Source organism: Protopterus annectens, chromosome 3.part0 (assembly GCF_019279795.1).
Source record: "Protopterus annectens isolate FY-2018-M chromosome 3.part0, PAN1.0, whole genome shotgun sequence".
NCBI classification, from domain to species: domain Eukaryota; kingdom Metazoa; phylum Chordata; order Ceratodontiformes; family Protopteridae; genus Protopterus; species Protopterus annectens.
Window position 1 is genome coordinate 60,182,290 of NC_056731.1, and position 23,284 is coordinate 60,205,573.

A 23,284-nucleotide genomic window follows, 5' to 3' on the forward strand; every position below is an offset into this window, starting at 1 on the left:
CCTGCCTCGGTGGCCTCTTCGACATCAACATTCAGCATGTCTGATGCAGACTTGGACCGGATGATGCGAAGATTCATCCAGGCCCATCTGCAGATGGGAGTGCTCTTGCCTCCCCCCCCCCTTCGGTGGGGAGCTCGACACCCTTTTTCGCTCCAATTGCTCCTTCTCCGACCCGCTACCCGGGTTCAGAGCATTTGGAGCAGAGCAGCATCGGAGCCGGGGGTGGGTCGGTGCTGACAGTACTTGGTACTTCGGATCCGACCTTGCCCTCGAGTCTGTCGGATCCGACCTCTCGGAGCCGTGGCCCGAGCTTCGGATATGAGGGATTCAGTGTGCCTTCGGCTCCGTCCAGGTCGGAGCGCACTGGTCCTTCGGATCCGATGGTCTCGGTGCCAGTTCCGATCCCTTCATCGGATCCGAGTGGGAGCCGGCTCTCGGAGCCCAGGGAGAGTGGTTCCCCCTCGGCCTTCGATGTAGTGGAGAGGGCTTTGTCGAGAGCATCCGGACCCCCGGCCCTTGTCTCGGCTCCACCCTGCACTCCCTCTCTGCTGGGCCAGGCTTCCATCACCCGGCCTCAGGGACAGCCTGCTTCAATGTCCCAGGTTGTTCCATTGGAACAGGATGTTGCTGGTGAGACCTCCTCGGACAGCCCCCCCGAGGAAGTGCCCCGCAAGCACAAGTGTAAGAGGAGGCACGTGGACTCCCCTGAGTCCTTAACTGAGGACACGGACTTGGATGAAGGGGAAGGCTCCCCAAGATCGCCCCCTGAGGATGTCTCCTTTGGAGACATCATGGAGATGCTGAGGATCAGAGGTGGGTGGTCTGCCCCCAAGTCTTCCTCCGATGAGTCCGTGTTTCTGGAGGCATTCGAAGCAGGCCCGTCTACCTTTTGGGTGTCCCCTCCGGCCGACCCCTTGGTGGACCTTATTACCACCAGGGCGTGGAAGGACCCGGACACCGTGGAGCCAATACCCAAACGCCCGGACAGGATACTAAGCCCCCCCGCAGACTGGTCACACTGGAGCAAGGGTCCCCCGTAGATGCCATGTTGACGGCGGCAGCCACGAAGGGGGAACTAGCTCAGGAGAGCCCCTCAGTCCATCCACTGAGCAAGGAGTCCCGCTCAATGGACCGCTTAGGGAAGCGAGTTTTTAGTTCAGCGACCTTTTCGGTAAGGTCTCTGAACTATATGGCACATGTTATCAGGATGCAGCGGGATCTTATCAAAGAATACTCTGCCTCCCCCCCTGAGTCCATGTTCGGCGGAGGACAAACAATTGTACTCCACCCGAATGGCCACTCTGAGATCCATTTCAAATACTTCTGTGCGGCTATTGTCCCACGCCACCGAGGGAGCTGCTAGAGCTAGTGGAGTGGGCCTAGTCATGAGACGTCAGGCCTGGCAAAGTCATTGTGACTTTGGGGAGCCCTTTAAAGCGTCCTTTGCGAACGCCCCTTTTGATGGTTCTGCCCTGTTTGGCAAAACGGTTCGCGAGACACTTGTCCAGAGTGAGAAGAACGGGAAGACTTCGTCTGCCGTCAGAGTCCGCTTCTCTGCTCCCCAGCGGTCCTTTTCGAAGAACCAAAAGGGTCAGAGGAAGATGTGGTTCCGGAAATTGCAACATTCCCAACCCGCTCCGGACAACCAGTCCTTCCATGGCAGAGGATGACAGGGAGGACGCTGCCCCAGGGGCAGAGGGGGTCCAAGAAACTTTGGGTCCCGAGAACCTTTCTCTGACCGGCCCACGCAGCAGCCCTGAAGGGTTGCCCGACTGCACCACTCTGGAGGCAGTCGGGGGGCACTTCTCGGAGCACCTAGCGGCATGGGAGTCCCATCACGACAGACCGCTGGGTGCTTTGAATTATATCCAGAGGGTACAAAATCCCATTACTTCATGCCCCCAAATTCAAGAACCTCCCCGATATACCACCCGATCAGAGGGAGGCTACAGCCGCAGAAATTCAGCAGCTGCTAAGAAAAAGAGCCATCCAGCCCGTCCCCCAAGACCAGCTCAGATTAGGGTTCTACTCCAGGTTCTTTTTGGTGCCAAAAAAGACGGGGGACTTGAGACCGATTCTAGACCTGTCCCGTTTGAACCTGACGGTAACCAAGGAAAAATTCTGAATGGTCACTCTTCAATCTATTCTCCTCCTTCTAAGGGAGAACGATTGGATGTGCTCTATAGACCGCAAGGATGTGTACTACCATATTCTAATGGACAGACGATCCAGGAGGTTCCTCCGCTTCCGGCTGGGAGCCAGTCACTACCAGTTCAGGGTCCTTCCCTTTGGCCTCACCACAGCCCCCAGGGTGTTCACCAAGGTATTAGCAGTGATTGCGGCCCACCTGAGACTCCAGGGAATACAGGTCTTTCCGTACCTGGACGACTGGCTCCTGACCACCCTAACAAGGTATCTACTTTGCTCAGCCAGAGATTTCTTTCTCCGCCTAGCCCCACAGTTAGGCATCACCATCAATGCTGACAAATCCTTTCTGGCCCTGACACAAGTCATAGAATTCATAGGAGCCAGAATAGACACCAGAAAGCTACGAGCCTTTCTGACGTCGGAACGGCTATGGAATTTGCAACTTCATGTGCGGGCTATCCTCCAATCAGAGACCCCACCGGCGGAATTGGTCCTGAGGGCGCTGGGCTGCATGGCGGCAGTGATAACATTCCTTCCATGTGCGCGTCTGAACATGCGGGTACTGCAATGGACCCTTCTAGTACAATGGTCCTTTCTGTCTTTTCCTCTCCATCACCCCATTGCTATCAGCAAGGCTTGCAGGAGGGCTCTATTATGGTGGCTCCATGCTCCGGACCTCCATACGGGCCGACCCTTCTGCACCTCTCCCCCTCTCGCCACGGTGACCACGGATGCCTCCCGCCTCGGGTGGGGGGGGCATTATTCAGGCAGGACCGTCCAAGGCACGTGGAACGATACAGAGACCTCCCTGCATATCAACGTTCTGGAGATGAGAGCGGTGCTGTATGCGTTGCAAGCACTTCAGAATCTCCTCCCCGTAGGAACGATTGCAATTCAGTCGGACAACATGTCGGTTGTCTGGTACATCAACAAACAGGGGGGAACCAGTTCTTACCCTCTGTGCCGCGAAGCCGTGAGAGTGTGGGAATGGGCGATTTCCACCAACCGCTTTCTGATTCCAACGCACATTCCGGGGCGGGCCAACATCCTAGCGGACAAACTCAGCCGCACCCTTCTTACCCCGTACGAGTGGTCTCTCAACCCACCAGTAGCGAAGCAGATATTCGCAATATGGGGGCAACCCTGCTGCGATCTTTTTGCCTCTCCCTCAAACACCAAATGCGGCAATTTCTTCGCTGTGATTCCCCCTCCAGGGGAAACCCCAAGAGATGCTCTGGTGCTTGCTTGGCCACCTGGTCTACTTTATGCCTATCCTCCTCCACCCCTGATGCTGCAACTCTTACAGAAAGCCTCACAGTTGGGGAGCAGGATGATCCTCATTGCCCCATTCTGGCCTCGGCAAATTTGGTTCCCTTACCTGTGGTCTCACCTAGTGAATCCCCCTTGGATTCTGGATCCCAGTCCGGATGTAATCTCCCATCCGTCAGACTTACCGACCCCAAATCTGGACAATCTGAAGCTGACGGCTTGGTTGCTCCAATTCCACTCCTAGTTAGGACTCCCGGTATCTCTTCACCAGTCAAAGCCATCCTTGTGGCAGCGCATAAGCCCTCCACCAGGAAAGTGTACCGCAGTAAATGGAAACGTTTCTCCGTATGGGCGGAGCATCATAATCTAGATCCCTTTACGGCTCCTCTTCCATCCATATTAGACTTTCTAACCGAACTTTTTCAGGAAGGCGCTAGTTGCTCAACTGTCAAAGTGCAATTGGCTGCCATCTCCCATTACCATGTGGGACATGACACAGGGCCCTTGATGTCGGCCAAATTGTGTAAAACCTTTCTCAAGGGCACCTTTTTGCTTAGACCCCCTATAAAAAAGACATACCACCTTGGGATCTTTCACTAGTTCTTCAAGCCCTGACTGCTCCACCTTTTGAACCGGCTGCTTCAGTAGATCTCAAATACTTGTCCTGGAAAACAGCATTCCTTGTAGCCATTACTTCTGTGAAGAGAGTTTCGGAGCTTCAAGCTCTTTCTGTGAAGCCTCCTTATTTGATCTTTCATCCGGACAGAGTGTACCTCAGGATCAATCCCTCCTTCCTTCCCAAAATAGCATCAGAAACCAATATAAATCAATCCATAAATTTACCGGTTTTCTTTCCTAAATATCAGAATAAAGGAGAGTACAAGCTGCACTCATTAGATGTTCATAGGCAGCTACGTTTTTATACTCCTAGAACAGCTGGTCACATACAATCTGATCAGCTGTTCATTTCCTTTGCCAAATTTAATTTGGGGAAAGCAATATCAAAAATCTCTCTATCATGCTGGATTTCACAATGTATCCTGCTAGCGTACCAAGCTTCTGGGAGACCCGCACCTGAAGGAGTTCGTGCACATTCCACTCGTTCCATCTTTACTTCTGCGGCCTTCAAATCAAGAGTTCCATTGGATGATATTTGTTCGGCAGCCACTTGGGCCTCATCTCATACCTTTATTGACCACTACAAACTGGACGTGATTTCTAGAGGGAGATCATCCTTTGGCTCTGCAGTGCTCCACAATATCCTTCCATGATGGCCACCCAAGATTCAGGTAGCTGGGGACTCTGTCCCACAGGTTGCTGACAAATGAAGTCCCTACTTCAGATTAAGAAGTTATGTACTCACCATAACATTCCATCTGAGTAGGTAGCTTAATTTGTCTGCAGCCATCCCCCACTCCTTCCCCCTGGCCTTCAACGGATCTATGTAAGTTGGAATACCCTTTTTGGGTACATATTGAGGGGCAAACTTGATCTGAGGTCATGGAGGGTTGGCAGCGGATTATGGGTGAGGGGAGGAGCTAGGAGCTCGGATTCATTAGCTATGAAACAAGTTGCCGGCTCGGATCCGATATCGGATCCAAGACCCACAGGTTGCAGACAAATGAAGCTACCTACTCAGATGGAACGTTATGGTGAGTACATAACTTCTTATTCTATGACTGTTTTATCCTCAGTTTTGGAAAAACTAATTACTACTCATTTTTTAGGCTATATTGAAGTTAATACTCTTCTGGGTACTGCTGTGGTGGTGCTGCGGTAGCGTTGTCGCCTCACAGCAAGACATTGTGCTGTTCAATTCTCAGCTAGTGCGTCTTCTGTGTGGAGGCATGCGTGAATGGATGTACCTTCATTGAAGGTTGTGCATCAGGGCTGGCAAACTCGGCACGTAAAAATCTTCTGCCAATCATTAGCGGACTGGAGTTCCACTGTGGCAATCCCTAACCGGGAAAAGCCGAAAGACACAAACAAACTCTTCTGGGTAGGCTTCTACATGGGTTTCATAAAGAAAAATTCCAGTTTGACTGCAGAGAGAAAATTAATTGAATGGCTATACCAGAAACAATAATTGTAGTTATAGTTTTAGTTTTATTGACATGATAATTGCTTTTAACATTGTGTCTCAAGATGATATTTCTGATGTGTTTAAGTAAATTAGGTTTTGGTTTATATCTTATTAAATGGTGTCCACCTTATTTACCAACTAGAATCTGTTACACAGTTACAAGTAATTGTTGCTGTTGATCTCTACTTAGAGGTATACCCCAGTTTTTCTGAGTCCACTTCTTTCATTGCTCATAATGAATGCCATAGAGAATGCTTATTCAGAGTCCACGTTATTAGCCTATGCAGATTTGTATAGTTTCACTCACTTCCATTGAGGACAGCAAGACTATTCTGTGAAGTTTGTAAAATGATTTTGTTTTACTTTGGAATCGGGCAGCATCTTTTAAAATGCACATTTATTCTCCATAAACAAAAGTAACCTTGTTACCTTACTCGTTGATGGTAATTGACAACTAATTGACTGAGAGGATGTTTGGTTTATTTAAGTCTTACTTTGTAAACTTCTCTGTATTTTAAGAAAAGTACTCATAATTTTTACACTAATATGTATGTCATTAATCAAAATGTAGCTGTGGATATTTTTGATAATGAGATGGAATTTGTTTCTGTACGTTATATTACTTTGACACAGTATCATGCCTCCCAGAGGTATGTGACTGATTAAACTTTGTTTTACTCATCGCTGTGACTTGTCTAAGCCTGCAGACATAATTTGTGTACTGTATACTTGTTATTCTTGAATTATAGTTTGTCATCAGAGGGTCTCATGTCTCTCATATGAAATCTGACGAAAACTTTCCTCCATTTTACATAAAAATAAAGCTCAGAAATCTATAATTTTCCATGTATTTTAACAGAAAAGTTTTTATTTTCAGTGAGATATACGTAAATTGTTCCCTTTTTATTAAAAATGTGTTTTATAGTTTTGTTTCAGTACTTATTGTAATTGTTTTTGATTTTTCTTTTCTGCTTTTAGTGGAAAAAATTGCTTTTTATTTCCTGGGTGATACGCATGTAATATAAAAATATTAGTTTACTTGGAAAAGTATTAAAAGTGTCCATATATATTTTGCCGGACTTTGGAAAATGTAGTTTCTATCTTAGTCAGATTTCGGGATTTTCACTTAAAATTTACTGAGTTAGTCATGCCAATGTAGATCTCTTAGTTAACTGATCTGTTTCAAAAGATATGTAAGTGCACCAAGAATGACTAGATTTGCTGTAATATTAATGAATTTTGTAGTCCTTGATAGAGCTGAAGGCATTCATTGGTTCCATTTCTGATGTTCCTGTTTGACTATACTGTCGACATTTAGGCTAGAGGTACTGTAGACTGTTTAATCCAGTTAATGGTTGGCTGGCTCTTAAAAATTCACCAAATGCTAATAATGGCAGCTTATTCTCAGTAAACCATGTTTGCAGCAATTGTCATTTTTTTTCATTTATAGAACCAACTGTTTTATGTATTTACTTTTGTTTTTCATGCTTTTGACTGGGTTAGTCCCACTTATGCCTGTGGCCTCATTTAAGGGGTGACACAAGCTGGTATTCTTACTAACGTCTGAGAAATCTGGCCACAGCATTAGGGAAATTCCCCAGCTATTTTATGAAAGTACCATGGAATCTTTTATGTTAACCTGAGTTACCTCCAACTCAGGCATTTGGGGATCTCAGTTTAACATGTCATATAGAGGACAGTGCACTCAAGAGTGTAACACCCCCACCCCCACATGCTCTTATGCTTCATTTCAGTATGAGTATTGGAAAATGAATCCAAGCCCCTGGTGCTTTTGCATGCCAGACATTTGTATAAGCTATGCAAAATGATCTTTCAGTCTAGACTTAAGTATTTTAGAAACTTTGCTTAAAGAGGAATGATCATAAAAGAAAACTGTGGACATTTGAAGTCTGAACTACTGAAATGCACAGCATTTATGAGCATACAGTCATTCTTAACACTGCAGTTTTCTCTTAGCAGCACGGTTGTTGCAATTTCCCATTCTTAACAAGACAATATGTGTTTCAGAATCCAGCTCAGCACTACAGATCTTCCATCCCTGTGGTGGGTGTATAAACTTATCTAACATTTTGTCAAATGGCAGCCACTTTTCATTTAATGTAATAAAGAATTACTCATGTTCACATCTTTGCTGCTGTCTTCATTCACCTTCTTTTTATTGCTTGTTGTTTGCATTCTGTTGACCAGGTTATTCCCATGAGACTTGCAACCTTTTTCAAGGGAGACATGAGATGGTATTCCTACTGATGGCTCTGGGGAAATTCTGTCCTGGATATATTGTTTCCAACTCTTGTCTTAAGTCATTCTTTCTAAGCTCAAAGAGAGAATCGTCATTCCAAATGCATTTTAGCATCAACACCATAATGTTTTTCACTAATGTATTCTGCCCAATATTTTAACAATTTCCTTCAGGATGTTTTCAGTGCCTTATCAGCTTTAGCACTGTGATTTTTACATGAATAGCTTTTCCACATATTGTGTTTTTAGCTGTGTACTCTGCCCTATGTACTGTTTCCATGTTAACTTCTGTACTTTTGTTCTTACTTTGCTGCAGATTTTGATTCTGTACCTATGTTAATTTCTTGTTATGCTTGATTTTATACTTTAAAAATGTTTTTGCTTTTGTCTGTGGCCTGGGTCATGCCTGGAAAAGGGTCTTCAGGCCACTTCACTTACCTGGTTAACAAATGAAAATCAAGTAAATAAGATCATGTGTCTTTAATAGGACTACCTCATACTGTCTTATGATGATGACAATTTGATTCATGTTTCACTGAGTTTGTATTGCGTCCCGATCCTATAGAACGAACCATGTTGTCGTAAGATTTCTTCAACATGATGTTTGACTATAATATTATACACGAGTGCCTGTCCCTCAAATAAGGATGCTTTTTTTTTTTTGTATCGAATCAACATGTGTAATATTTCATTTACTGGGAATGTCCATGGGGTTGTCTTATTGTTGAGTTATGATACATTTATGTGGTATGGATCCTCTTTAAGCAGCATTGTTGCTATTCGACTCTAGTGCGAGTTAACATTTGCCACTGGCTGGTGCTTTTTTCTCTGCTTGGTTAGTAAGTTACAAGACATCTATAACTGCATTACCCTTTATGTGCTGTTTATTTACATGATGCTTTTCTGTTTAAACACAGATGGCGATCTTTTCTTAGCAAGCTGTGCGCAGGATTGTCTGATAAGAATCTGGCGAATATTTACAAAATCCTCAGCTTCATGTGAAGAGGAAGACAATGGCAACCTCATAAAACTGAAAGAAAATATATTCAAGGTGAAAAGTAATGGTATGTATGCATTGTGGATTCTTCAGTCTGGGATGGCGTAATGAGTTTGTGTTGGACTGCATATTTAGTTTAAAAAAGAGTAAATCAGACTGTTATGAATTAAATTGCCTGAAACAGCAGAAGACACAGTCAGGGGTATAATTTGATGATTCTGTCATCATGTTCCCTCTTTTCTGCCTAATATGTGTTTAATGCATTGTAATTCTGTCTGCTTTTCTGTACACCCTTCAGTAGTCTATCCATTTGCAAATCTGTCTGTGACTTGTTGCTTGATTTTATGTCATGCTTACATTTATTGGTACTGTTTGTCTTCTCCTCTTAACATGTAATTTGACACTTTGGGTTGAGTTCTCCTCTTAGTTCCTTTTTGAAAATGTGTATAATTTGTAAATAGTTCCCCTATGGTACTTCATTTCTACATTACACTCATTACAAGACATCTCAACCTTTTTCAGTCCAACATCCGTTCAACCTATTCCAGTATCCTAAAGATGAACAGGATTTTAATCCAGAATGTTTCTGGTTCCCAGAAAAATGGGGATCCTGCAGAGACCAGTCCTAGATCTTTATTTTCTATACCCTTCTGAAGCTTTCTTCTTTTTTTGGATGTTTTCTCTCCAGACTGTTTCCCATCTCACTTCCATAAGCTTTTTTGGTCTCACTAGACCTAAAGGATACCCATCTTCATATTCCCATTCACCCTGTATTCAGGAAGTTTTTGCATTCTCTGTTTTTTCCCCTCATGTTCAATTCTCTGCTTTGTCCTTTGGTATTTCTTTGACCCAAAGGGTGTTCACTCAATGTCTAACCCTTATCATAGCTTTCTGGAAGCTTCAGCAAATCCAGATATTCCCATATTTGAATGACATGCTGCTTATGGCTCCCTCCCAATCCAGGCTTTTGCAGGATCTGAACTTCACCATGCTCCTTCTGTGCAGTCTGGGATTCACCATCATATCTGGTCTGATTCCTTCTCAAGACCACATTTTTCCTGGGTTGCAGAATTCAAATCATTCATGTGTTGGCTTTTCTTCCTCCTTCTAAGGTTCTGTCTCTGACAGCGTACGTCCAGTCTGTGCTTCTCCTTTCTCTCATTTCTGCAAGAGAATTTTTCAGAATCTTGGATTATATATCATTTGCCAAGCTTCACATGAGGAAACTTCAGTGGTACCTAAAGCCAGTTTGGCTCCAGTGTTGCTACCTCTGGACTTTCCAGTTCCTTAACTTGTCTCAAATTCTACTGCATTGGTAAATTCAGCAGATCTCTCTCAATCTGGGACTGACTTTTCAGACTCCTACCCGTACTTAGGAGCTATTCACAGATACTTCCGATCTGGGGTGCAGAGCCTCTTCCAACAATCTTAGGGTACAGGATTTATGGCCTCTTCATCAGCGGTCAGACCACATCAACATAAAAGAAATAAGGGTGCCCATTCTTGCTCTTCAGGCCTTACATTCTTTTTGGTCTCCAGGCCCTTTAAAGGTCTTTACCAACAACACCACAGTCATGTGGTACATCAGCAAATGGGAGTGGGGAGTTACTAGGTCTTATCTTCTTTGGCCACTAGGTCATCAGACCTGGGATTTGGCTGTTCATCGTCAGGTCACACTTCAGACGGTCTGCATCTCTTCAGAAAACAACTTAATGATAGACTCACTGAGCAGGTCCAGGATATCACCTCACAAATGGATGCTTCACAGGAAAGTGTTTCTGGTCATAGCACGTCGGTGTAGAATCCCTTAAGTGGGTCTTTTGGTCCTCTCGTTCCCCTTCTTCATAGGATACTGCACAAGATCAGGAAGGACTCCACAAGAATCTTGCAGGTGACTCCTTTTCGGTCCACACATCTTTGGTTCCCCCTGCTCTTTCACTTGGCTAGGGGCAGTCAACACAAATAACCTCACCGGGTGTATTTTTTCACACAAGACAAGGGGTCTCTCATTCACCCACACTTGTCCACTCTTCAGCTGACACTTTGGGTGATAGAAAAGTAGTATCTAAATGGGATCAAAATCCTGAGGAAGTGCAGAGTTCTTCAGGAAGCCAAGAAACCCACTACCAGAAAATGCTATGTGGCTTTAATGGAAAGGATTTTCTGTTTGGTGACTCAAACATCACCAGGATTCCATTTCAGTGAGTCTCTCTGGTCCTTTCTTTCTTGTGTGAACTGCTCTATTCTGGATTAGCATATTCTTATGTTAAAGCTTATGTTTTAACAATCTTGGCTTGTTTGCCCTTGAACCCAATGTTGCCCTCTCATTTTGAGGTCAAACAATTTGTTAAGAGCCCTCCATGTCAGACCGCCAAGAAAACGTATTCCTCCCTCTTGGGACCTTAATTTTTTCCTTGCAAAACTGACTCTGGCTCCATTTGAGCCCACCTCCTCTTCTTTGCAATACTGCCTCTAGAATGCTACTTTGTTTGTTACCCTTACTTCAGCCAAGGGAGTTTCTGAACTTCAGGCTCTGATGATTATTCCTCCCTTTTTGATTTTTTTCTTAGGGACCAGGTGTCTTTGCAAACTAATCCTTTGTTTATTCCCAAGGTATTCCCAAGGTGGTCAATGAGTTCTCTCTTAGTCAGTCTATCCAGCTTACTTCCTTTTTTCCTTCTCTGCAACCAGCTAGTGAGAAGGTTTTTCACACCTTGGATCTTCATAGACAGCTCAAGTATTACTTGGATAAGACAAAGACCATCTGCAAATCTGAGCAGCTTTTGGTTTCCTTTCATATCAGGAAGTTGAGTTTGGTGGTTTCAAAGCAAACCATATCCTGTTAGATTTCTAAGGCCATTTCCTTTTGTTTTTTCCTTTCATGGAAAGCAGCCTTCTGCTTCAGTTAGGGCTCATTCTATGAGGACATTGGCCTCTTCTGAAGTTTTCTTCAAGGGTTTGGCTGCTCCTTTCATCTTTGAAGCTGCTACTTGATCTTCTGTCTGCACTTTTACCAAACATTACAAGTTGAATGGCATTTCCAGGGCCAGGGCAGGGTTTGCCAGGGCTATCCCTCATGGGTTTGTGGAGTGTGCATCAGAGCCTTCCTCCTGTCCTTTTCAGTAGCTTTGGTAATCTCCCACATGTTATGAATATTGCAACACTGATATATTACTGGACATATTACAGTTGTGTAAAATCTTGCCACAACAGTAGATGTTCTTTTCAGTGTTGTTGTATCCAGTCCCTCCCACCTGCATTCTTTGCTTTCTTTCTTCTGTTGGAAACTCTTTGCTGGCCAATGGGTCTTTGAAGCTGTCTTGTTTCTTTTGCCCTGTGGATGTGCATGTTGTCCTTTCCACTGGTTTGGGTCTTGTTCTCCTGGGGCTCTTCAGTTCTGAGTGTGGCACATTTTTATGTCACCTTTATGCCCTACATGGGAGTCATACGTTTGATGTTTGACACCAGAAGGATGTAAAGGCTTTGGTATACTGGCCGGACATTGGGCTATCCTTGGTAGGACAGCTCATGTTTTGAGTACTGCAACAGAGAAAAAGACATCTACTGTGAGGTAAGATTTTTACACAACTGTACGTTATTTCCACATTTGTTGATTTAGACTGTCATTTGAGATCGAGAGTGCGCATTCACAAATCTATTAGTCCTATATCTCTTCTCAGGGATATATGTGTGTGTGTGTGTGTGTGTTTGTGTGTGTGTGTATATATATATATATATATATATATATATGTATGTATACTGTGGTGGTGGTGCTGCGGTAGCGATGTCACCTCACAGTTAGACGTTGCCCATTCGATTCTCAGAGCGTCTTCTGTGTGGTGACGTGTGTGAACGGGCGTTCCTTCGTTGAAGGTTGTGTGTTAGGCCCGGCAAGCCAGCACGTAAAACTCTACTGCCAATCATTAGCGGACCGGAGTTCCGCTGTGGCGACCCCTAACCGGGAAAAGCTGAAAGACACAAATATGTATATGTATGTGTATGTATATATATATATATATATATATATATATATATATATATATATATATATATATCTATCTATATTTATATCTATCTATATTTATTTATATATATATATATATATATATATATATATATATATTTATATGGCAGAGTAAATTATCATCTTAATGAGACCAGTGGCCCTCCTTTTGCACTAAAAAAACAAGTTAGGGCATCACTGCAAAGACAAGCAATTAGTGGCCAGGTGTTCACCTACTCAAGATATGATGTCTGGTGTTCAACCCGACTACCCATAATCCTTCAGGTGTTAAGTTATTTAGGGTTAAATTTCTAACCACAGTGTTGTTAAAGGGAAAAAAAATGTTGGGCTCTGGGACGGCATGCCATTGGCTCCCACCTTAAGGGGATGCATTCTCGGGATTCTTATGCAGTTCTTTCTCTGGCTGATTGACTGGGACCTGCGATGTAACCAGCAACTGGAACTTGTGATGTACCCAGCTTGATCCAAGGAGATCAGTCTCTGGAAACATCTATCATGGATTGAGGTCATGCTTGATTGAGGACTCCTCTCCTGGCATTGGCCCTGGTTTAGGAAGAACCATTTAGTCAGCCCACAAACATATGTTTTATGTTGCTAGGAGTTTGAGTCAGAGGGGCCAGGACATCTCAGTAAGGAGTTTGAATCTAGAGCCCATGCTAAGCTTGTGATAGATAGTCCCCCACATGGCTCTTGACTAGCCCATGATCTCTAGTACTGGTTAACAGTTTTCTGGTTCCTAGTGCCTTTCTGCCACATGCTTTCTTCCTTGCAGCAGTAGTTCATGGCACTTCCTTACCCTCTGGTCTTATGAAGATTCAGAGAACCTTGATGTGTCCCTGTCTCAAAGACTAAGAATAATAATTTGGTCACCCCTCCCCTCTCCTCTGTATTTTTACCTGATGCCCATCCTTTTGAGGTGCTCTCAGACTTCTTGGAACAGCTTAGACTGCCATTTTGTCACTCTTCTTTTCTCTTCCTCCAGAAGTGATTGTTTGAGTTACTGAGGAAACATTTTGAAGAGCCTTGGTTTTCCAACCTTTGGAAACTGTCATTAGAGATGCCATTAAAACAGGATGGAAGAACCTGATTTTGCCTGATTTCCCCTCCAAAAGGCAGATACCCTTTTACAAGCTACCTTCTGATTGTGCCAACTTTCTAAACATTTCAGTGCTGACTTTATCATCTCATAGTGTAGCCTGAGTCCTAGAGAATACTACCTTGCTGCTTTGCAAGGACAAGAGTTTTGGACTGGCATAGAAAGAATGTATGTTTCTCTGCAACAATAGGACTTCAGGCACTTAACTGTTCACTCCATCTCTTCTGATTCCATGTGCATCTAGTTAAGAAAGCACTGGGAAATCTTGACAGAATTCTTCATTCTGGGCTTAATGAGGGCCTATGTGTGATTATGGCTTTAGAATCCACAGTGTATGTAACACCTAGAATCCCACTACAGATTTTACTGTGCTGCCTCTTTAGCTAGGACATGAACTTCAACTTGTGAGTGCTTAGGATGGAATTAATTAAATTATCTTCTTTTATAGTGCAGGAACAAAATTCTGGATATCCGTATTTTTGAATTCTGTGGAAGGTGCTCTTTAGCAGTTCAGCTTAGACCCTGGCCAGTGATCTGCTGAAGAGGGAGCAGGCTTTCATCTTAGTGGAGTTGTCTGTGATCCTCCACCTTCTACGTCCACTCATTCTGTTCTAGACTTGCCAATCACATAAGAGAAAGAGATGATCTTGGTATTCAAGGAAGTCCTTCAAATTCCACATGATCCTGCATCCTGGTGCCTGCTAAGTCCCTCAAAAGGATACTTCTGTCTGGCACCTCATGTAGTCCTTACTCTAGTGTGGGATTGGCCGTGGATAGAGTGAGGATGTTCTCTTAAGTTTTATGAAAGAGTAGCAAGTTTGCGTCTATATTACCAGATCGAATGTTTAGGTTAGAGAATACCTAAACGTCAACCTGGTAATATCGAAAAATTAAAACGGCGAATGGCCGATTTAACGTAGGGAATGAATTCCGTCGACCGCAAAAAAAAAAAAAATTAAACCAGAATGAAGTGGGGGCTTGGGCTGTGCCCCCCACACCCCTCCTAGCTAAATATACCAACTCCAAGATCGCTCTACAGAGGGGAAAGGGGCAAAATCCACATAATGGCTAAGGGAATTCTTTCCCTGCATTAAATCGTCCTTTCACGGGTTTTTGCTTTCTCTATTACTAGATCGACGTTTAGGTATACGTTAACCTAAACGTTCAATCAGGTTATAGGAACCCATGAGTTCAAGGTTTGGTCACTTTTAGCCATGTCCTGGAACTCATCACACCTCCTCTAGAAATGGCTTTGAAGACGTATCTTTAGGGTTACCACCTGTCCCCACTTTGCGAGGGACAGTCCCTCTTTAGGCAGTTGTGTCCTGCAAAAAAATTGAAAAAATGTCAAATGTCCTGAGATTTTAGGACAAAGATTTTCCTATATTTTCTTTAATAGTAGCATAAAGCAGTTATTTTGTATCTGAAACACCTAAATGTTATAAGAAACAGAATAATCAACTAAAATGCTACAAGAATAAGCTTTTATTTAGACAAACAAGTGGAATTCTATCCTTTGTACTGGCCATGGGTTTGTTTTGCCTTGCAAAATCTGACATTTCTACAAAACAATTTCCCACTTTGGGCATTTGAAAAGGTGGCAACCCTACGCATCATGTCTTTCCAGTAGAGCTGTATTGAAAGGCTAAGACTCTACCCACTCAGTGGTGCTGTAGAGTGTGGCTCAGTAACAGAAAGTTGGTGTAGTTCTGCTGTTGTCTTTTTCTGGTGAAAGGCAGTGTTACCTCCATCCTAGTCTTAACCTGACAGATATTAACCATTATATTCTCTGTTTGGTTCTAAATTGTTACCCTGCAGGAGATCATACTGTTGCTACTTCAGAGCACTCTCATATTTTCACTAGATGTTGTGGATTCATTTGCACTTTCAGCATTTGGGGTACACACAAGAGATTGCTTCAATGGGGCAGTACTTGAATTCCATAATTTTGCCACATTTGCCTTCCTCAGCACTTTGGACATGGTGGCTGGAGCCTTGGAGACATGTCTCCCAGTATTCAGTACTTAGACAGCTGGCTAGTAATTTTGCAGTCCAGGAGCTCCTTGAAGGCATCCCTCTTTTAAGGCATTCCTGTGCATGCAGTCACAGGGGTAACCATGCATTCAAATATTTATTTACCTAATTGGAGCAGAGTTGAACACACTCTGATGTCAGTCATACCTGCCTTTAGGGGACCAAGGAGGTTATGGCGTTGACTACCTGAGTGATGCAGTTCAGGGTCAAGCTTCAGACTTTATTTAAAAAAAAAAAAAAAAAAAAAAAAAAACTAGCTTCATACGCTATTGTGCCTTCTAAGGGTAATAACCGCTGCCATCTTCATGGTATAATTTGCCCCTTTTCTGATACTTTGCAGTGGATTGTAAGGCATCTTTGGCTTCAGAACTGCCACCTTCTTTTAGTTTTGTACTTTCATTGCCTTGCTCTGGATTGATGGGCAATCTCCCACCAGTCTGCTAGTGGCCTTCTCTCCCTGCATTCAAATCTATTGCAGGTTTGGTCAGTAGATGCTTTGTCTGCAAGCTGGAAAGACCATCTAGGCTATCATATGGTAAAAGAAATGCAGCCTACCTGAAAAGAAGACTTCACATCAACCATTTAGAGCTCAGGTCATTGCTTCTGACCGTGAAAGCCTTAGGTAAGCTGCTGCTTCTGTAGTCTTCTATGGTCTTTCTTAATCTGTTTAGGTAAGTAGTCTGTAGTGTGATACCTAAACAAGCATGGGGGCTGTAGGAAGGAATAGACCAATTCACAGGACCTGTCAGGGAGGGTCATGTCACAGAACAACTGGTATGATGCCAATGTATTTTGTCATATTTGTGTGATTTTTTTCTTAAAGAAGTGGACAGTATGATGAACATTATCTTGATCACTACTGAGGTAGCCTTAGCTATATGGGTTATATCTAGCCAAGGATGTAACAGTCGTCCAGCTTCCAAATCTTCAGGACACCTTCCACATGCCCAAACTGTTAGCTCGAGCTGATCTGACTAGAAGGACAGGCTTGGATGCCAAGCCCTCTAGAAGTTTCCTGCCATTGAAAAGGGAGCCTCTCTGTGGTCTCTCAAGGATTGATGATTGGCTTGTGCTGATGTCTTGGCTGAAGTCACTGTTGCAGTATTCCTAGTCAGTGGTTTATCGCCTCTTTTCTGTAGGGGGGGTCCGTTTGGTTCTTTCTTATCTATGGGAACTAATGCATGCTAGCTTGGCATATTCTTCAGTGAACACCCACTTGTCAACCATTTCTGCTGTCTTCCACTTTCCCCTCCTTTGGCCTCTAGGTTTGAGGTCAAGCAGTTTCTTAAAGGCATCCTTTGTATTAAACCCCCCAAAAAAATCCATTCCCCTTCTTGGGATCTTAATTTTGTCCTTGAAAATCTGACTCAGGCTCCTTTGGAGCCCACTGCTGCTTCTTTGCAACATTACAACTGGACGACTGTTTTATTGGCTTCTTTAACCTCTCCCAGAAGGGTATCTAAACTACAGGCCTTGACGGTGGACCCTCCTTTTTTTGGTTTTACATAGAGAAAGGGTTTTTCTCCATGCAAATCCTTTGTTTTTATGCCCATGGAGGTTAATGAGTTTTCACTTGATCAGTTAATCCAACTTCCATTTTTTTCCCTTCTCTGCAATCTACTAGTGAGGTTCTTCATATCTTGGATTTGCATGTACCACTCCTATATTATCTAGACAAAACAAAGGCCTTTTCATAAATCTGATCAGCTTTTTGTTTTTTTTTTCATACTAGCACATTGGATTTGTCATTTTGTAAGCAAACCATCCCCTCCTGGATTTCCAAGGTCATTTGTGTTTGTTATTCTTTTCATGGTAAGCAATTGTCTGCTTCTCTGATGGCATATTCCACTAGAGTAGTGGCTTCCTAGAGGTCATTTTTCAAAGGTTTGGACACCACCTCCATCCTTGAAGCTTCTACTTGGTCATCAGTTCACACTCTCTGAAGGCATTACAAATTGGATATCATTTCCAGGACCAGGATAGGTTTTGACAAGGCCATCCTGCATGGGTTTGTGGAGGGCTCCTCCCTGCCTTCACTGTAGCTTCTGTTCTCCTCCTGAGGTGATGAACAGTTAAACAGTGATGCCGTAGTACTGTTGTGTAAAATCTTACCTTAATAGTTGATGTCCTTGTTTTCACCGTTGTGATATTCATAACTTTCTGTGCCCTTTTCTCTTCCTTTTGCATCGGTGGTATTTTCATACTGGCTGTTGCTTGCTTGTTCGTTTCTATTACAAATAATAAGGCTTGAGGTTTCATTCAGATGCTTATATTATATATATGTATATATATATAGATATATATAAACACATTAGGATGGATAACAGCAGCTTTAAATACGAACAAATTAGTTAACAGAGTTTACATACATACATGTTCACATCTCAACAGCTAACTACAAAATGGCATTCAGGCTCGCAAGTACTCAGTATTTATACTCTAGTGCAAGCCCTTGGATAGCTTCTTAGCTTATTGTGTATATACACACATACTGACCTACACTGGCCAAGAGATTCCTTTCCTTCCTTAATTTTTTCTGGATGTACATATCTTTCTTTTCTCCTCCTTTTGGTGGGTTTTGGTTCTCGTGGAGCAATTCAGTTCTCATTTGGGACCGTATATACGTTACCTTTATGCCTTACTCTTACATGGAGAGCATACGCTGATGTATGACACTCCCTAGGTAATAAAGGCTTTGTTATACTGAAGCTTTTTCCAAAAAAAAAGTTAAAATGCAAGGTCGTTATAAAAACAGTCCTGAAGTGACCATGAAATGCCAAATGGTAAGTCTTAATAAAGCTGCAAAAGCACGTCAAAGGAAAACACTCTAGCACCATGATAGTAGGTTCCATAGGTGGAGCACTGAGTAAGCAGGAGTGTTCCAACCAGGTATTTCCTGGCACAGCTGGGGTCCACCTGTAGCTGTTAATGGTGTCGGTAGCACACTCACCTTTGGTGCAGAAGGCTGTCTGTTCAATTTCCACACCAGGTAAATATATTACTGACACTGCAGTGCATCATAAGCAGTGTGCTGCACTCCTGAGTGTGTCATCCTTCAGATAAGAAGTTAAACCAAGGCCCCAGTTGCTTGAGTAGCTGGTAGCTCAGGTAGATATAAAAGGCCCCTCAGCACCAAAAGCATAGGGGTCCTTTGTTTATATACAGAAAGAACTCTTATTTACAACATATTTACATATTTGCAGACATTTACAGATGTATAGATATGCAGGGTTTATATTACATTATCGAAAACCCATATCATTGAACACCGCAACACCAACACACACAACCTGAACCGCAAATACTCCGAACACCATAAACTGTGAATTTTCAAGGCTCGAACCATCATAGTCGGCCAACACCACCGCACGCTACATACTACATACCCAAACATAATAAATAAAACACATACATACACAAACCAAACCCTACTTCTAACCCTACACTTAACCTTACTTACATTGCTATCTATGCACTTACCTTAACCCGCACCCTAACCCTAAGGTGTGTAACTATCGCACCCTTACTCTACAGATATATACCCAAACAAAACAAATAATCCACACACATACAGTTAACAAAACCCTACTTCTAACCCTACACTAAACCTTACATACATTACCTATCTATGCACTTACCTTAACCCGCACCCTAACCCTAAGGTGTGTAACTATCGCACCCTTACTCTACAGATATATACCCAAACAAAACAAATAATCCACACACATACAGTTAACAAAACCCTACTTCTAACCCTACACTAAACCTTACATACATTACCTATCTATGCACTTACCTTAACCCGCACCCTAACCCTAAGGTCCATAACTGTCGCACACTTACCTTACGGAGCTGTATCACAGACGAGCTAACCATGACACTTAAACATTTCGCGTTTCATGGTTTTGTATGTTCGCCGTTACCATAGTTCGCGCTATACGTGTCGGTCTTCTAGTGTTCAATGATACGGGTTTTCGATAAGGTGATATATACCCGATATGCAAATATATTTACACATATTCACAATTTCCTTTACAATCATAATAAATTTTCATCCCTATTAGACCCCCACTCCTTTTTTTTAATAACCCATTTACCACTAAACATAATTTATTTAATTTTTTTCAAGCCATATAACCCATCATCATCATCTTCTTTTGGCTGTTCCCGTTAGGGGTCACCACAGTGGATCATGTGTTTCCATTTCCTCCTGTCCTCTGCATCTTGCTCTGTCACACCAACCACCTGCATGTCCTCTCTCACCACATCCATAAACCTTATCTTAGGCCTTCCTCTTTTCCTGTTACCTGGTAGCTTCATCCTTAGCATCTTTTTCCCAATATACTCAGAATCCCTCCTCAGCACATGTCCAAACCAACGTAATCGCGTCTGTCTGGCTTTGTCTCCAAACCTTCCAACCTGGGCTGATCCTCCAATATACTTATTCCTAGTCCTGTCCACCCTCGTCACACCCAGTGCAAATCTTAACATCTTTAACTCTGCCACATCCAGCTCTAACGCCTGCCTTTTTGTCAATGCCACTGTCTCCAACCCATATAACATAGCTGGTCTCACTACTCTCTTGTAGACCTTCCCTTTCACTCTTACTGGTACTCGTTTGTCACAAATCACTCCTGACACTCTTCTCCACCCAATCCATCCTGCCTGTACTCTCTTCTTCACCTCCCTTCTACACTCACCATTACTCTGAACTATTGATCCCAAGTATTTAAACTCATCCACCTTTGCCACCTCTCCTGCTTGCATCCTCACCATTCCTCTATCCTCCCTGTCATTCACACACATATATTCTGTCTTAGTCCTGCTGACCTTCATTCCTCTTCTCCCTAGAGCATATCTCCATCTCTCCAGGGTCTCCTACACCTGTTTCCTACTCTCACTACAGATCACAATGTCATCTACAAACATCATAGTCCACGGGGACTCCTGTCTGATCTCGTCTGTCAACCTGTCCATCACCATTGCAAATAAGAAAGGGCTCAGAGCTGATCCTTGATGTAATCTCACTTCCACCTTAAATGCATCCGTCACTCCTACTGCAGACCTCAACGCAGTCACACTACCTTCGTACATATCCTGTACCACTCTTACATAATCCATATAACCCATATGACTCAAAATATCTTTTAACGTATAACTTTTTATGTATTCTTTTAACATATTCTTTACCTCTTTTCCTATAATTTAATCATATCCATATTTATTGTATCCACTTTTTATATCTTTTTATAATTTAGAAAAAAATATTCTTTACATGTTTTTCCCAAAACGTTTTTACTCTTTTTACATTTCAAAAACACATGGGGCAGGATTCACGAAGCCTCCGTGTAAGAGTTACAAGGCTTACACGGAGGCTGCAGTTAAACAGAGTGACGTCAGCATGCCATGCATATGCATAAGGGCATGCTGAATCACACCTAAGGCTAATATGGTCTGTGTAAGACAGTAGGGGGTGAGTCCTGCAAACAGACACGCCCCCAGAAGAGTAAAAGTCCCGAAAGTAAATCCCCATGACAGAGTCCGTGTAAATGTCAATAAACACACCACAACACATGCCCCCACAGACTATGAACATAACATGTATAAATGAACATCTTATATTTTTTTTTATAAGTTGTAAAGATGTTTGCCTGTGAGTGCGCTCATTTGCGCGGGCGTGCCCGGCACTTAGCCACAGTTAGCAGTCAGTGGAAAAGCATATAAGAAACTAAATATGCAAAGTAAGCCAAGAAGCAATAGCGTAGCGGTTGAGACATCGGCAGAAGAGGAGGCAGTCATGGTTCGAGCCCCTACAACATCAATTTTTATTTTTAGTGAAATAAGCACGAAACAAGTCCCTGACATATATGTACACATATAAAATTATATTTTATGTAAAATGTAATGAAATGGGCATGTATTTTGAAGAAATGTGAGATAAAAAAAAAACAAATGTCAGATGTGCCTATAGCTGAGCTACAGTCTAACAAGTTGAGGATATCTGCTTGTAGGTGAGCAGTGTTTTAATAGGTGTAAAATGAGTGCCCGTAGGTGAGCAGTGTTTTAACAGGTGTAAAATGTGTGTCCGTAGGTGAGCAGTGGTTTAATAGGTGTAAAATGAGTGCCCGGGGTTGAGCAGCATTTTAACATGTTGAAACTGTGTGCCCATAGCTGAGCTGAGCGTAATATGCGTGCTGACAGCCAAACGACGTGTAAACCGGCGTCACCCGTTTGCGCGGAGCTGCGCACCGCGCCAACAAGCTGCAAGCTGTATCAAAACTGCCTTTACACAGACACACCTCCTAGCCTGTGTAGACAGTCATAAAATATAAAAACCAATGGCCAGGTTCGAAATCAGGATACCATGCACCATAGTCAAAGTACTGAACCACTAAGCCATTACAGTTGCACTTAGAAATGCAGTAATAGCATATATATATATATATATATATATATATATATATATATATATATAGGAATGAATAGAAAGAGGAGCATGACAAAGCAGGTTTTGTGAAGCTGATACAATTCCAAAATAGCCAATCACAGATAAGTGCGGGAAAAATGGCATATATAAGCCCCATAGGTGGGAATACACAGCATAACCGATTGTGGAACCGACTTGCAGCCAAGATGTCAGGTGTAGGTGAGGGTAGTTGCTTCCAAGCACAGAGGTGGGGCATTGAGGAGTCCAAATATATGGTTTGGCTCCTCGTCCATGATCATGAGGCCCAACTCATGCAGGGCCAGGTCCTGTGGGGAGCATATAGGGCTGAGGTGTGGGACCGGTTGGCACATGATCTCACCAGTGCCACAGGAATACCAAGGACTGATGAACAGGTCCGTCACCACCATGCGGACCTGAAGAGATGGAAGCAGGACCAACTGAACCGTTGGATCCAGGAGGCCCGGCAAATGCCCAACGCCCCACTGCTGAGTAAGTTACATGTAATTATTTATGTAAGAATTAAACTAGCTGATATTATGGAGATGTGTATTCCAATATTACTTCATTCATATTACAGCTGCAGGTGTCCGTTCCAAGAACCGTCGAGCCTATGCCGATAGGCTGGTGTGGTTGTGCCACCAGGCAGGTCAGTAATTCTCTCCCTGTAACTGTAAAAAAATATATAAGTATGACAGTTAGCAAAAGAGTGCAGTGTAGTCACTTATTAATAAAATGTGCAAGTAACAGTGTAAGAAAGTTTGCAAGTATTGCTTGATTACAAAAGTGTGATGCAGCCTGTAATCCAAACATAAAAATGAAAGAAGTCTGAAATAAAGATGTCCCACCTGTAATATAATAGTACATATAACCTGCAGCAGGCTGAAAAGTACAGCTGCAGAAGCTGAGTAAAACACATGTGAAATATA

At 43.1% G+C, this 23,284-nt stretch overlaps 1 protein-coding gene across 1 annotated transcript in view; it reads left to right on the forward strand.

Annotated features, from left to right (window-relative positions):
- Window positions 1-23,284, forward strand: part of ELP2 (elongator acetyltransferase complex subunit 2) — a 1,608,146-nt gene that overhangs the window by 703,777 nt on the left and 881,085 nt on the right. Inside the window, exon 8 of the mRNA XM_044065497.1 lies at window positions 8,677-8,823. Within this exon, the coding sequence (XP_043921432.1) occupies window positions 8,677-8,823 (147 nt within the window). The remainder of the gene's footprint in view (window positions 1-8,676; window positions 8,824-23,284) is intronic.